The sequence below is a fragment of the Salvelinus alpinus genome, chromosome 31 (genome assembly GCF_045679555.1).
Source record: "Salvelinus alpinus chromosome 31, SLU_Salpinus.1, whole genome shotgun sequence".
NCBI classification, from domain to species: domain Eukaryota; kingdom Metazoa; phylum Chordata; class Actinopteri; order Salmoniformes; family Salmonidae; genus Salvelinus; species Salvelinus alpinus.
The window spans coordinates 31,984,959-32,001,282 of record NC_092116.1 but is presented as its reverse complement, the minus strand read 5'-3'; the positions used below and the strand labels follow the sequence as shown (position 1 = coordinate 32,001,282).

Sequence of the window (16,324 nt, the reverse complement as noted above, 5' to 3'; positions counted from 1 at the left end):
TCCATCTGACTGTCCCTTACCTCTTACTGTCCCTCTGACTGTCCCTTACCTCTCACTGTCCCTCTGACTGTCCCTTACCTCTAACTGTCCATCTGACTGTCCCTTACATCTGACTGTCCCTTACATCTGACTGTCCCTTACCTCTAACTGTCCCTCTGACTGTCCCTCTGACTGTCCCTCTGACTGTCCCTCTGACTGTCCCTTACCTCTCACTGTCCCTCTGACTGTACCTCTGACTGTCCCTTACCTCTAACTGTCCCTCTGACCATCCCTTACCTCTCACTGTCCCTCTGACTGTCCCCCTGATTGTCCCTTACCTCTAACTGTCCCTTACCTCTAACTGTTCCTCACCTCTCACTGTCCATCTGACTGTCCCTTACCTCTAACTGTCCCTCTGACTGTCCCTCTGACCGTCCCTCTGACCGTCCCTTACCTCTCACTGTCCCTCTGACTGTCCCTCTGACTGTCCCTTACCTCTAACTGTCCCTCTGACTGTCCCTTACCTCTGACTGTCTCTCTGACTGTCCCTTACCTCTCACTGTCCCTCTGACTGTCCCTCTGATTGTCCCTTACCTCTAACTGTCCCTCTGACTGTCCCTTACCTCTAACTGTCCCTCTAACTGTCCCTTACCTCTAACTGTCCATCTGACTGTCCCTTACCTCTCACTGTCCCTCTGACTGTCCCTTACCTCTAACTGTCCATCTGACTGTCCCTTACCTCTCACTGTCCCCCTGACTGTCCCTTACCTCTAACTGTCCATCTGACTGTCCCTTACCTCTTACTGTCCCTCTGACTGTCCCTTACCTCTCACTGTCCCTCTCACTGTCCCTTACCTCTAACTGTCCATCTGACTGTCCCTTACATCTGACTGTCCCTTACATCTGACTGTCCCTTACCTCTAACTGTCCCTCTGACTGTCCCTCTGACTGTCCCTCTGACTGTCCCCTCTGACTGTCCCTTACCTCTCACTGTCCCTCTGACTGTACCTCTGACTGTCCCTTACCTCTAACTGTCCCTCTGACCATCCCTTACCTCTCACTGTCCCTCTGACTGTCCCTCTGACTGTCCCTTACCTCTAACTGTCCTTCTGACTGTCCCTTACCTCTAACTGTCCATCTGACTGTCCCTTACCTCTAACTGTCCCATCTGACTGTCCCTTACCTCTAACTGTCCATCTGACTGTACCTTACCTCTAACTGTCCTTCTGACTGTCCCTTACCTCTAACTGTCCATCTGACTGTCCCTTACCTCTCACTGTCCCTCTGACTGTCCCTTACCTCTTACTGTCCATCTGACTGTCCCTTACATCTAACTGTCCATCTGACTGTCCCTTACATCTGACTGTCCCTTACATCTAACTGTCCCTTACATCTAACTGTCCATCTGACTGTCCCTTACCTCTAACTGTCCCTCTGACTGTCCCTCTGACCGTCCCTCTGACCGTCCCTTACCTCTCACTGTCCCTTTGACTGTCCCTCTGACTGTCCCTTACCTCTAACTGTCCCTCTGACTGTCCCTTACCTCTGACTGTCTATCTGACTGTCCCTTACCTCTCACTGTCCCTCTGACTGTCCCTCTGATTGTCCCTTACCTCTAACTGTACCTCTGACTGTCCCTTACCTCTAACTGTCCATCTGACTGTCCCTTACCTCTCACTGTCCCTCTGACTGTCCCTTACCTCTAACTGTCCATCTGACTGTCCCTTACCTCTAACTGTCCCTCTGACCTTCCCTCTGACCGTCCCTTACCTCTCACTGTCCCACTGACTGTCCCTCTGACTGTCCCTTACCTCTCACTGTCCCTCTGATTGTCCCTTACCTCTAACTGTCCCTCTGACTGTCCCTTACCTCTGACTGTCTCTCTGACTGTCCCTTACCTCTCACTGTCCCTCTGACTGTCCCTCTGATTGTCCCTTACCTCTAACTGTCCCTCTGACTGTCCCTTACCTCTAACTGTCTATCTGACTGTCCCTTACCTCTCACTGTCCCTCTGACTGTCCCTTACCTCTAACTGTCCATCTGACTGTCCCTTACCTCTCACTGTCCCACTGACTGTCCCTTACCTCTCACTGTCCCTCTGACTGTCCCTTACCTCTTACTGTCCCTCTGACTGTCCCTTACCTCTAACTGTCCCTTACCTCTTACTGTCCCTTACCTCTAACTGTCCCTTACCTCTAACTGTCCCTCTGACTGTCCCTTACCTCTTACTGTCCCTTACCTCTTACTGTTCCTTACCTCTAACTGTCCCTTACCTCTGACTGTCCCTCTGACTGTCCCTCTAACTGTCCCTTACCTACTGTCCCTTACCTCTAACTGTCCCTCTGACCTTCCCTCTGACCGTCCCTTACCTCTCACTGTCCCACTGACTGTCCCTCTGACTGTCCCTTACCTCTCACTGTCCCTCTGATTGTCCCTTACCTCTAACTGTCCCTCTGACTGTCCCTTACCTCTGACTGTCTCTCTGACTGTCCCTTACCTCTCACTGTCCCTCTGACTGTCCCTCTGATTGTCCCTTACCTCTAACTGTCCCTCTGACTGTCCCTTACCTCTAACTGTCTATCTGACTGTCCCTTACCTCTCACTGTCCCACTGACTGTCCCTTACCTCTCACTGTCCCTCTGACTGTCCCTTACCTCTTACTGTCCCTCTGACTGTCCCTTACCTCTAACTGTCCCTTACCTCTTACTGTCCCTTACCTCTAACTGTCCCTTACCTCTAACTGTCCCTCTGACTGTCCCTTACCTCTTACTGTCCCTTACCTCTTACTGTTCCTTACCTCTAACTGTCCCTTACCTCAGACTGTCCCTCTGACTGTCCCTCTAACTGTCCCTTACCTCTGACTGTCCCTCTGACTGTCCCTTACCTCTAACTACCCCTTACCTTTAACTGTCCCTTACCTCTTACTGGCCCTTACCTCTCACTGTCCTTCTCCCTAACATCTAACTGTCCCTTACCCCTAACTGTCCCTCTTACTGTCCCTTACCTCTTACTGTCCCTTACCTCTTACTGGCCCTTACCTCTAACTGTCCCTTACCTCTAACTGTCCCTTACCTCTAACTGTCCCTTACCTCTAACTGTCCCTTACCTCTAACTGTCCCTTACCTCTAACTGTCCCTTACCCCTAACTGTCCCTCTTACTGTCCCTTACCTCTTACTGTCCCTTACCTCTAACTGTCCCTTACCTCTAACTGTCCCTTACCTCTAACTGTCCCTCTGACTGTCCCTCTAACTGTCCCTTACCTCTGACTGTCCCTCTGACTGTCCCTTACCTCTAACTGCCCCTTACCTTTAACTGTCCCTTACCTCTTACTGGCCCTTACCTCTCACTGTCCTTCTCCCTAACATCTAACTGTCCCTTACCCCTAACTGTCCCTCTTACTGTCCCTTACCTCTTACTGTCCCTTACCTCTAACTGTCCCTTACCTCTAACTGTCCCTCTTACTGTCCCTTACCTCTTACTGGCCCTTACCTCTAACTGTCCCTTACCTCTAACTGTCCCTTACCTCTAACTGTCCCTTACCTCTAAGTGTCCCTTACCTATAACTGTACCTTACCTCTAACTGTCCCTTACCCCTAACTGTCCCTCTAACTGTCCCTCTTACTGTCCCTTACCTCTTACTGTCCCTTACCTCTTACTGGCCCTTACCTCTAACTGTCCCTTACCTCTAACTGTCCCTTACCTCTAACTGTCCCTTACCTCTAACTGTCCCTTACCTCTAACTGTCCCTTACCTCTAAGTGTCCCTTACCTATAACTGTCCCTTACCTCTAACTGTCCCTTACCCCTAACTGTCCCTCTAACTGTCCCTCTTACTGTCCCTTACCTCTTACTGTCCCTTACCTCTAACTGTCCCTTACCTCTAACTGTCCCTTACCTCTAACTGTCCCTCTTACTGTCCCTCTTACTGTCCCTTACCTCTTACTGGCCCTTACCTCTAACTGTCCCTTACCTCTAACTGTCCCTTACCTCTAACTGTCCCTTACCTCTAACTGTCCCTTACCTCTAAGTGTCCCTTACCTATAACTGTCCTTCTAACTGTCCCTCTGACTGTCCTTCTGACTGTCCCTCTAACTGTTCCTCTGACTGTCCCTCTGACTGCCCTTCTAACTGTCCCTCTGACTGTCCCTCTAACTGTCATTCTGACTGTCCCTCTGACTGTCCCTCTGACTGTCCCTCTGACTGTCCTTCTGACTGTCCTTCTGACTGTCCCTCTGACTGTCCCTTTGACTGTCCCTCTGACTGTCCTTCTAACTGTCCTTCTGACTGTCCCTCTGACTGTCCCTCTGCCTGTCCCTCTGACTGTCCTTCTGACTGTCCTTCTGACTGTCCCTCTGCCTGTCCCTCTGACTGTCCTTCTGACTGTCCCTCTGACTTCAAGGTTCTACCTGCGTTGCATCATATGGAACACAAGTGATGTCATCCTGGATGATGTCAGCCTGACCGGGGAGAAGATGAGTGACATCTACATCAAGGGGTGTGTCTTTATGTTCTGTTAATAATTATATATTTCGTAAACATCCCACATTACATGACCAAATGTGCTAATTGTCAGAATATTACTGCAGATGAGAACTTACTTGTGTGGCAAGTTTCAGATGACATAAACAGGTAGAAATGTTTTGAAATGATATGACAAGAACCCTCATTTCCCAATGTCATGTTAGTTTAAACTTTGGTTGGGATGTGTTGTGAACTGTTGAAAAGCGTTTTGAAACGCGGTGATTCTGAATGTAACCTGTTGTTGTTGCAGATGGCTCCACGGCCACGAAGACCATAAACAGAAGACCGACGTCCACTATCGCTCTTTAGGAGGAGAGGGAAACTTCAACTGGAGGTTCCTGTTCCCTTTCCACTACCTACCGGCTGAACAACTCTGTGCCATCGACAGGAAGGTAAGTCCGCAACAACTCTGTGCCATCGACAGGAAGGTAAGTCCGCAACAACTCTGTGCCATCGACAGGAAGGTAAGTCCGCAACAACTCTGTGCCATCGACAGGAAGGTAAGTCCGCAACAACTCTGTACCATCGACAGGAAGGTAAGTCCGCAACAACTCTGTACCATCGACAGGAAGGTAAGTCCGCAACAACTCTGTACCATCGACAGGAAGGTAAGTCCGCAACAACTCTGTTAATCAGGTGTGTCAGAACTGAGCTGGGAACAAAACCCTGCTCTCACTTGCAGCTCTCAAGGACGTCGGGATATTTATACTCGGCGTCATGACAACGACAGGTCTGTACCCACCCGGTTTAGTCGTTGGAGAAGTGGACTAACTGTGTCTGTGATGGACACGCCACTTTGGCAATTTAGCGGCAAAACAACGTCCATAAAAAGTCTCCAACATAAACACGTCAGTCTTCTGAAAAACATCCAATGTTTGCATTGTGTTTACGCCGTGTGTGGTTGCCATGGCGTGTATTTAAACACATTGTAGTGTGTAGTTGTGAAGTCTTCATTATCTGGACAGTGTTGAGGGACTATATCAATCATTGCCTAAGTCATTTTCTCCCCAGTGTGTGTATGTATCAGTCTTGCTGTCAGAGACAGCCTGCTGGAACGATGGTGTCTGGCTAGAATGACACTGTCTGGCAGTGCAGTGTGGATGGGGCGTTAGGGTGAAAGTAACATTGGAATGACAGTTAACACCACTCAGTGTTAATATGCGGTCTGTTCACCTCTTCTCCTCCTTTCTCCTCTTCACCTCCTTTCTCCTCTACTCCTCCTTTCTCCTGTCCTTCTCCGTTCTCCTCCTTTCTCCTCTTCACCTCCTTTCTCCTCTACTCCTCCTTTCTCCTTTCCTCCTCCTTTCTCCTCTTCTCCTCCTCTCCGCCTCCTTTCTCCTCTACTCCTCTTTTCTCCTCTACTCCTCTCCTCCTCCTTTCTCCTCTCCTCCTCCGTTCTCCTCTCCATCTCCCTTCTCCTCTTCTCCTCCTTTCTCCTCTCCGCCTCCTATCTCCTCCTTTCTCCTCTTCTCCTCCTTTATCCTGTACTCCTCCTTTCTCCTCTCCTCTTCCTTTCTGCTCTCCTCCTTTCTCCTCTCCGCCTCTACTCCTCCTTTCTCCTCCTTTCTCCTCTCCTCTTCCTTTCTCCTCTCCTCTTCCTTTCTCTTCTCCTCCTCCTATTCTCCTCTCCTCCTCCTTTCTCCTATCCTCCTCCTTTCTCCTCTCCGCCTCCTTTCTCCTCTCCGCCTCCCTTCTCCTCTTCTCCTCTCCTCTTCCTTTCTCCTCTCCTCCTTTCTCCTCTCCTCTTCCTTTCTCCTCTCTTCCTCTCCTCCTCTCCTCTCCTCCTCTCCTTTCTCCTCTTCTCCTCCTTTCTCCTCTCCTCATCCTTTCTCCTCTTCTCCTCTTCCTTTCTCCTCTCCTCCTCCTTTCTCCTCCTCCTTTCTCCTCTCCTCCTTTCTCCTCTCCTCTTCTTCTCCTCCTTTCTCCTCTTCTCCTTTTTCCTCTTCACCTCCATTCTCCTTTCTCCTCTTCTCCTTTCTCCTCTTCTTCTCCTCTTCACCTCTTCTTCTCCTCTTCACCTCCATTCTCCTTTCTCCTCTTCTCCTTTCTCCTCTTCACCTCCTTTCTCCTCTTCTCCTTTTTCCTCTTCACCTCCTTTCTCCTCTTCTCCTTTTTCCTCTTCACCTCCATTCTCCTTTCTCCTCTTCTCCTTTCTCCTCTTCCCCTCCTTTCTCCTCTCCTCCTCCTTTCTCCTCTCCTCCTTTCTCCTTTTCTAATAATCTTCTTCTTCCCTCTCCGTCAGGAACACTTCTGGAGTCTGGATAAGAACGAGACGAAGGTTCCTCCTAAAATCACCATCCAGATCTGGGACAACGACAAGTTCTCTTTCGACGACTATCTCGGTAACACACTGTGTGTGTGTGGTGGACGTATCCATCACACTTGCTCACTCCAACTGAATCTCTCTCTCTCTCTCTCTCTCTCTCTCTCTCTCTCTCTCTCTCTCTCTCTCTCTCTCTCTCTCTATACATTATACATTATATATAAATATATGACTGTCTCCTTTCCCTGTCCATTCCTTCTTTTCCTCCATCCCTCCATCCCTCTTTTAACCACAGGTCTGTTAAATGCCCCATTAGTCATCTCTGACATGACAAGAACAGAACCATTAAAAACACACTACTGATAGGAACCTGATGTGTGTGTGTGTGTGTGTGTGTGTGTGTGTTTCTGTCCATCTCAACCCTTGCGTGAACCACACACGCTGCTACTTGCACAGTAGACATTTTTACAGTTGATCTACAAGTTAATCTGCTGTGAAAACAGTGTGTGTGTGTGTCCGCGTTCCTGTGTGTGTCCGCGTTCCTGTGTGTGTGTGTGTGTGTCAGTTTACAGATGACTGATAGATAACAGATATCTTCTCAATTATTACTGCTGTGATATTCTAATCCTGTCAGCACATTCTAAGCAAGGGAATGATGTTTGTTTCTCTACGTTTAATAGCCCTCTGCCTTTCTTTCTTTCTTTCTTTCTCTCTCCCATTTCTCTCTTTCTCTCGCTCTCTCTCTCTCTCTCTCTCTCTCTCTCTCTCTCTCTCTCTCTCTCTCTCTCTCTCTCTCTCTCTCTCTCTCTCTCTCTCTCTCTCTCTCTCTCTCTCTCTCTCTCCCCACCATTCTCCAATTGTACAATAAAGTGCTGTTCTCTTCCTCCTCCAGGTTGTCTGGAGATGGATCTTCATCACATGCAGCGACCAGCTAAATCCCCAGAGAAGTGTACGTTAGACATACTGTCACAGGGACAGGACAAACTGGTGTCGCTGTTCCAACAGAAGACGGTCAAGGGCTGGTGGCCGTGTGTGTGTGATAGCAACGGGGAGAAGATAATCGCTGTGAGTAGACACACACAGACAGACAGACAGACAGACAGACAGACAGACAGACAGACAGGCAGGCAGACAGACAGACAGACAGACAGACAGACAGACAGACAGACAGACAGACAGACAGGCAGACAGGCAGACAGGCAGACAGGCAGGCAGACAGGCAGACAGGCAGGAGGCAGGCAGACAGACAGGCAGGCAGGCAGACAGACAGACAGACAGACAGAGTCTGTTCAAACACAAGTCAATATAAATGATAAGATTATTTTATTTTTAATAGTAAGTTTCTTCATAATTTGCCCTTAAATCGTTTGTTATGCCCATCCTTTCTCTTCTCCCATCCCTCTTCTCCCTCCACCCTCTCTCCCCTCCTCCCTCTTCTCTCTCCCCCTCCTCTCCCCCCTCCTCTCCCCCCCCCCCTCCTCCCTCTTCTCCCCTGCCCCCCTCCTCTCCCCCTCCTCCCTCTTCTCCCCACCCTCTTCTCCCCCTCTTCTCCCTCCACCCTCTCCCCCTAGGGTAAAGTGGAGATGTCTCTAGAGATCGTTTCAGAACAGGAACAGGATGAGAGACCAGCAGGACAGGGCAGAGATGAACCCAACATCAACCCTCACCTGGAGGATCCACAGTGAGTACCTCACCTGTCCTATTCTGATCTCAAAACCTATCAAAATTAAAAGTTACTGAGCCTTGATTGGTGACCACACAGTCTACTTCATTCGCTGTCTATGAGAAAAGTTCCCTGCACATTTGACAGAGGCTCTCAGAAATGGTGTCATCTAGTCAGCCAGAGACATTGTTCCCTAAATATTCTGTACACATACTGTACTGTCCATAATGTCTATACAACCCATCACATGTATATGTGCATTCGGGAAAGAATTCAGACCCCTTGACCTTTTCCAAAAATGTTTACATTACAGCCTTATTCTAAAATGGATTAAATTGTTTTTCCCCCCTCATCAATCTACAAACAATACCCCATAATGACATCACAATACCCCATACTGACATCACAATACCCCATAATGACATCACAATACCCCATAATGACATCGCAATACCCCATAATGACATCACAATACCCCATAATGACATCACAATACCCCATAATGACAATTCAGAAACTGGTTTTATTTTATTTATGCTAAGTATATAAAAATAAAAAGACTAGTATTCACATCCTTGAGTGGCCCAGCCAAACCACGGACTTGAACCCGATCTAACATCTCTGGAGAGACCTGAAAATAGCTGTGCAGCGTTGCTCCTCATCCAACCTGACAAGAGCTTGAGAGAATCTGCAGAGAAGAAAAGGAGAAACTCCCCAAATACAGGTGTGCCAAGCTTGAAGCATCATACCCAAGAAGATTTGAGTCTGTAATCGCTGCCAAAGGTGCTTCAACAAAGTACTGAGTAAAGGGTCTGAATAATTATGTAAATGTGATATTTCAGTTGTTGCTTTTCTATAAATGTACATTAGAAAAATGGTGTATTGTTTGTAGATTGATGAGGGAAAAAAACAATTTAATCCATTTTAGAAAAATGCTGTAACGTAATAAAATGTGGGAAAGGGGTGTGAATACTTTTCGAATACATTTATACTCCGGACTCACACATTGCTCATCATAATATTTATATATTTCTTAATTCCATTATTTACCTTTAGATGTGTGTATTGTGAGTTTTGTTGTGAATTGTTAGATCCTACTGCACTGTTGGAGCTGGTAACACAAGTATTTCACTACACCCGAAATAACACCTACTAAATATGTGTATGCAAACAATACAATCGATTTGATTTGGAAGACAGTACATCCTGTTATACTAATGAATATTTGTCTCTCTCGTTCTCGCTCTCCTCCTCCTCTCTCTCCCCTCTCTCCCCCTCTATCCCCTTCCCCCTCTCTCCTCTCCCTCCCCCTCTATCCCCGTCCCCCTCTCTCCCCTCCCTCCCCCTCTATCCCCTTCCCCCTCTCTCTCCCCTCTCTCCCCCTCTATCCCCTTCCCCCTCTCTCCCCTTCCTCCCCCTCTATACCCTTCCCCCTCTCTCTCCCCCTCTATCCCCTTCCCCCTCTCTCCCCTTCCCCCTCTCTCCCCTTCCTCCTCTCTCCCCTTCCTCCCCTTCTATACCCTTCCCCCTCTCTCTCCCCCTCCTCTCTCTCCCCTTCCTCCCCCTCTCGCCCCCTCCTCTCTCTCCCCTTCCTCCCCCTCTATCCCCTTCCCCCTCTCTCTCCCCCTCCTCTCTCTCCCCTTCCTCCCCCTCTCGCCCCTCCCCCTCTCGCCCCCTCCTCTCTCTCCCCTTCCTCCCCCTCTATCCCCTTCCCCCTCTCTCTCCCCCTCCTCTCTCTCCGTCCCTCCCCCTCTCTCTCCCCTCTCTCTTTTCTCCAGACGTCCAGAGACATCGTTCCTGTGGTTCTCCTCTCCCTACAAGACGTTGAAGTACATCCTGTGGGGGAGATACAAATTCCTCATCCTCCTCTTCATCCTCCTCTTCTTCCTCTTCCTCTTCATCGGAGTCTTCCTCTATTCCTTCCCTGTGAGTGGTGAAGGGATGTTTGTGGTGGTGGGGGGGTGTCTGTGTTTCCTAATATAAGCGATGAATGGTGAGGATCAGAAGTTCAATGCAGATTATATTTTTTCTGAATGTAAGATGGGAATGTTGGATATGTGTGTGTTTATCTTCGTGTTTGTGTGTGTTATTTAATTCCGTCTCTCTCCTCACATCTAGAACTACGCAGCCATGAAGATGGTCGGACCGTTCAGTGGACCTGCTAAAGGAACTAATTGAACAACTAGCTAAATAAAAAAAATAAAAAAGAGGAGGACGAGAGAAGGACGAGAGGAGAGAAGGACGAGAGGAGAGAAGGACGAGAGGAGAGAAGGACGAGAGGAGAGAAGGATGAGAGAAGGACGAGAGGAGAGAAGGAGAGGAAATCAACAGAGGAAGAGAAAAGCCAAAGAAAAAACTATGAAAAGAAAAACTGACTGAATAACCAAAGAGAGAGAAGAAGAGGAGAAGAAGGGGAGAAGAAGGGTGGCAGGGTAGCCTAGCGGATAAGAGTGTTAGCAGCCACTGAAAAGTCACTGGTTCAAATCCCCGAGCCGACTAGGTGGAACATCTCTCGATGTGCCCTTGAGAAAGTCACTTAACCCTAATTGCTCCTGTAAGTTGCTCTGGATAAAAGCGTCCGATATACACTACCGGTCAAAAGTTTTAGAAAAACCTACTCATTCAAGGGTTTTCCTTGCGAAGAGTGTGCAAAGCTGTCATCAAGGCAAAGGGTGGCTATTTGAAGAATCTCAAATATCAAATATATTTTGATTTGTTAAAAAAAAAAAATTGGGTTACTACATCAACTCTATACGTGTTTTATTTAACAGTTTTGATGTCTTCACTATTATTCTACAATGTAGAAAATAGTTAAAATCAAGTAAAACCCTCGAATGTGAGTAGGTGTACTAAAAACTTTTGACCGGTGGTGTACGACTGACATGTAAAAGTTAAATGAGAAACAGGAAACAGGAGGAAGAACCTTTTGCAGCACATCAACAAATTACTTCCCCCCCACATCTCGTCTGATCTTTGAAAGCTCCCACTACGTAGCCTGGTAGCTGTCCTGATCTTTGAAAGCTCCCACTACGTAGCCTGGTAGCTGTCACTGACATCCTATTCTTTTCCGTGGCACAAGGCAACACTTTCCCCATCAATCATCTATACAAAAAAATAATAATACTATAAAAATTTAAATTAGAGAGTTCAGTCTGTGTGTCTGTGTGTTCCTACCCTGGTCTCGTCCCAGTACTGAACTCTCTCCCTGTTCGCTTTGATTTCCCCCGTCACCCTTTAATGTCTCTCTCTCTGTCCCTCTAATCCCTCTTCCATCCCTCCTTCCTTCATGCCGTCAAGAAAATCTGTCCCTCTTTTCACAGTTAGGTGTCCCTATCTTCTTTTGTTTACGCAGAGAGGGGGATAGATCTACCTCCCTCGTTTCATCCCTTCCTCCCTCATCTCTTTCAACTTTTCCCTTGTTCCCTGTGCTGGGTTATGTCATGGGTTTGTTCATCGTGTTCGGAGGCTGGTGATTATTAGATATCGTGCTGGGTGTGAGACACACACACACACACACACATTTTTTTTCAGTTCAGGTTTTGCCAAAGTGAATGTACTGTTATAGCCTACAAAATGCAAACCATGATCAAAGTAATGTACAGACAGACAGGCAGACAGGCAGACAGACAGGCAGACAGGCAGACAGACAGACAGACAGACAGACAGACAGACAGACAGACAGACAGACAGACAGACAGACAGACAGACAGACAGACAGACACCATCTAACTATAGCCATAAATAACCGACTGGCTTATTAAAAACCCTCTGTTGTTTCGCAAAACAAGTGGCTGGTGATCATTGTGCCCCCCCCCCCTCCCCCCCGAAAAATATCTCAGTATGTATCTTTAAATATGTAGCTGCCAAAAGCCTTATAGATAAACCTTTTGCTGCAACGCTATCTTGCTATAAAGCCTAGACAATCCTGCTGGAATGAGGACCCGAAACCCTCAGTGACCGTCGGTCCAATGCTGTTACCCCTCCAAGATGACTGGACCTCTTCACGAGAACAACTTGCCATTATGTACTCTTAATGGTTTAGCCTTCACAGTATTGCTGCCTTAAAGAATCGTTTAGCCTTCACAGTATTGCTGCCTTAAAGAATCGTTTAGCCTTCACAGTATTGCTGCCTTAAAGAATCGTTTAGCCTTCACAGTATTGCTGCCTTAAAGAATCGTTTAGCCTTCACAGTATTGCTGCCTTAAAGAATCGTTTAGCCTTCACAGTATTGCTGCCTTAAAGAATCGTTTAGCCTTCACAGTATTGCTACCTTAAAGAATCGTTTAGCCTTCACAGTATTGCTGCCTTAAAGAATCGTTTAGCCTTCACAGTATTGCTGCCTTAAAGAATCGTTTAGCCTTCACAGTATTGCCACCTGACAGAATTATAGAAATGCATTGTGTTTTCTGTTTTGAGAGCAGAATATGTTTGTGTATTATGTATCAATATCCAAAATAAACTGTATTCAAGTCAATGGGTTTTATATTTTCGATGTATATTTTCTGTTGAGTATTATATTATGTTGCGTATGTTCATGAGTATTAATTTACCGTTTTGTTTGTTAATAAACTTATCTAGATACAGCGCCTTCGGGAAAGTATTCACACCCCTTGGCTTTTTCCACATTTTTCTTGTGTTACAAGGTGGGATAAAACATGTATTTAATTGACGTTTTTGGTCAACGATCTACACAAAATACTCTGTAACGTGGAAGTAAAATAAATGTTAAAAAAATTAATGAATGAAAAATTCAACACAAAAATATTTTCATTAGTATTCGGCTCCCTGAGTTTATACATGTTAGAATCACCTTTGTCAGCGATTACAGCTGTGAGTCTTTCTGGGTAAGTCTCTAAGAGCTTTTCACACTTGGATTAGTAAACATTTGTCTATTATTCCTTAAACAATTATTCAAGCTCTGTGAACTTGGTGCCCTTCTTTGCGAAGCATTGGGGGGGGAAAAAACCTCTGGTCTTTGTCATTGAATCTGTGCTTGAAATTCACTGCTCGACTGAGGGACTTTACAAGGGATCTTGAAAAACGTTTTTTGCTCCTGAAGTCATTTAATCTATAAATAAATTATTTAATCTTGCCGTAACAAAGTTGTTGAATACGTATTGACTCAAGACATTGAGCCTTGAGTCAACGATTTCAAAAAAAAAAAAAAATAGAAAATTGTCTAAAAACATAATTCCACTTTGGCATTATGGGATATTGTTGACATAAAATCTACATTTAATCCAGGTTGAATTAAAATTCAGGCTGTGACACAACAAAATGTGGAAAAAGTCAAAAGCTTGTGAATTCTTTCAGAAGGCACTGTATACAGTGAACAGAACAAAGGAAAATGTTCTTTGCGTAATCAGATTTTCCAATTAATATAATAATATGCCCATATCTGAAGCCATGGTGAGAAAGTATAAGTATCTCTAATTATTCTGTCCTCAAACACACCCTTGTCTGTCCGTCTGTCCGTCCGTCCGTCCGTCCGCCTGTCTGTCTGTGTGTCCAAATCAGCCCAAATGATCCGTCGTGCTCTGAGACGAAACAGAACATTAATTGACCATGAATCATGATGCTAGAAAACCAGCCAGAGGCGGACGGACCAGAGGCGGACGGACCAGAGGCGGACGGACCAGAGGCGGACGGACCAGAGGCGGACGGACCAGAGGCGGACGGACCAGAGGCGGACGGACCAGAGGCGGACGGACCAGAGGAGGAGGAGAAAAGTGGCGACAGGGATAAACGGAGTGTCAAGGTTCATGGAGAGGATCGTCATGAACACACACACACACCAAGCATGTCATGACTGTGTGTGTGTGTTTGGGCAGTGCCCTGGCTGTACCAGCCTCTCCCTCCAATAAGCCCATGTTAACAGGCCTCTGAAGACCTGGCAGTCGCATAGAACACGATTACCCTTCACTTGTCCCGAGACACACCGCTACACACTTTTATTTAAGGAAAATGTGACTCTCCATACCCCTTCCCACCCTCCCTCCCTCTCTCTCTCCGTACATCGTTCCTCCCTTCCTCGCTCCCTACACACCCCCTCCCTTCCTACATCCCTCCATACCTCCACCCACCCTCCCTCTCTCCGTCCATACCTCCTTCCTCCCTCCCTCCATACCCCTTCCCACCCTCCCTCCCTCCCTCTCTCCGTACCTCGTTCCTCCCTTCCTCGGTCCCTACACACCCCCTCCCTTCCTACATCCCTCCATACCTCCACCCACCCTCCCTCTCTCCGTCCATACCTCCTTCCCCCCTCCCTCCCTCCCTCCATACCCCTCCCTCCTTCCTCCCTCCCTCCCTCCCTACCCCCCCCCTTCCTACATCCCTCCATACCTCCTCCCTCCCTCTCTCCGTACCTCATTCCTCCCTTCCTCCCTCCCCACACACCCCCTCCCTTCCTACATCCCCCCATACCTCCTCCCTCCCTCTCTCTGTACCTCATTCCTCCCTTCCTCCCTACACACCCCCTCCCTTCCTACATCCCTCCATACCTCCTCCCTCCCTCTCTCCATACCTCATTCCTCCCTTCCTCCCTCCCCACACACCCCCTCCCTTCCTACATCCCTCCCTCCATACCTCCTTCCTCCCTCCCTACACACCCCCTCCCTTCCTACATCCCCCCTCCATCCCTACCTCCCTCCATACCTCCTTCCTTCCTCCCTCCATCCCTCCATACCCCCTCCATACCCCCTCCATCTATCCTTCCCTCCATACCTCCATTATTTCCTTCTTCTCTTCATTCTTAAACATCCTAAAGACCAGACCACTTTGGTGTTAGGGGCTGGAATCATTCATATTGGGTTTGACCTCTGACCTTCACCGTCTGCAGATGTCTAGAAAATTAACAACTTTCTCTCTCCCTCAAGGTTTTTCTGTATGACCTAAATGATTACGGTTCCTTTCTCTCCTTTATACTTTTCCCTTTCGCGCTTCCCTTTTCTCTCTCTCTCTCTCTCTCTCTCTCTCTCTCTCTCTCTCTCTCTCTCTCTCTCTCTCTCTCTCTCTCTCTCTCTCTCTGTCTTCTTTCAATAACAATTTCAATTTAAGGGGCCTTATGTGCATTGCCAAAGCACGAAGTAGATCATAAATAGAAGTTAATTAAACAATTCAAAATGAACAGTAAACATTACACTCACAAAAGTTCCAAAAGATTAAAGACATTTCAAATGTCATATGTCTATATACAGTGTAATGATATGCAAATAGTTAAAGTACAAAAGGAAAAATATATATAGATTGTATTTACAATCGTGTTTGTTCTTCACTGGTTGCTCAGGCAACAGGTCACAAATCTTGCTGCTGTGATGGCACGCTGTGGTATTTCACCCAATAGATACGGGAGTTTATCAAAATTGGATTCGTTTTTGAATTTGTTTTCAAATTTGTTTTCGATTTATTTTCAAATTCCTAGAAGGCCAGCATCCCAGTGTTGCCTCTTCACTGTTGACATGGTATTTTGCATGTACTATTTAATGAAGCTGCCAGTTGAGGTCTGTTTCTCAAACTAGACACTTTAATGTACTTGTCCTCTAGCTCAGTTGTGCACCGGGGCCTCCCACTCCTCTTTCTATTCTGGTTAGAGCCAGATTGCGCTGTTCTGTGAAGGGAGTAGTACACAACGTTGTACGAAATCTTCAGTTTCTTGGCAATTTCTCGCATGGAATAGCCTTCATTTCTCAGAACAAGAATAGACTGACGAGTTACAGAAGAAAGTTCTTTGTTTTTGGCTATTTTGAGCCTGTAATCGAAGCCATAAATGATGACGCTCCAGATACTCAACTAGTCTAAAGAAGGACAGTTTTATTGCTTCTTTAATCAGCACAACAGTTTTCAGCTGTGCTAACATAATTGCAAAAGGGTTTTCTAATGATCAATTAGCCTTATAAAAT

The 16,324-nt window shown here is 46.9% G+C and overlaps 1 protein-coding gene across 9 annotated transcripts in view; it reads left to right on the top strand.

Moving 5' to 3' along the window:
* dysf (dysferlin, limb girdle muscular dystrophy 2B (autosomal recessive)) overlaps nt 1–12,900 on the top strand; it is a 210,889-nt gene extending 197,989 nt beyond the window's left edge. For 6 of the 9 annotated variants that reach the window (XM_071379261.1, XM_071379260.1, XM_071379258.1 and 3 more), the window contains 7 exons: nt 4,379–4,474; nt 4,751–5,000; nt 6,743–6,842; nt 7,656–7,828; nt 8,335–8,444; nt 10,205–10,352; nt 10,545–12,900. In XM_071379261.1, coding sequence (XP_071235362.1) covers nt 4,379–4,474; nt 4,751–5,000; nt 6,743–6,842; nt 7,656–7,828; nt 8,335–8,444; nt 10,205–10,352; nt 10,545–10,604 — 937 coding nt within the window. In that variant the 3' untranslated portion in view covers nt 10,605–12,900. The remainder of the gene's footprint in view (nt 1–4,378; nt 4,475–4,750; nt 5,001–6,742; nt 6,843–7,655; nt 7,829–8,334; nt 8,445–10,204; nt 10,353–10,544) is intronic. The other 3 variants (XM_071379265.1, XM_071379264.1, XM_071379263.1) reach the window with 1 other exon arrangement.
* Nucleotides 12,901–16,324: the final 3,424 nt, after the last annotated feature.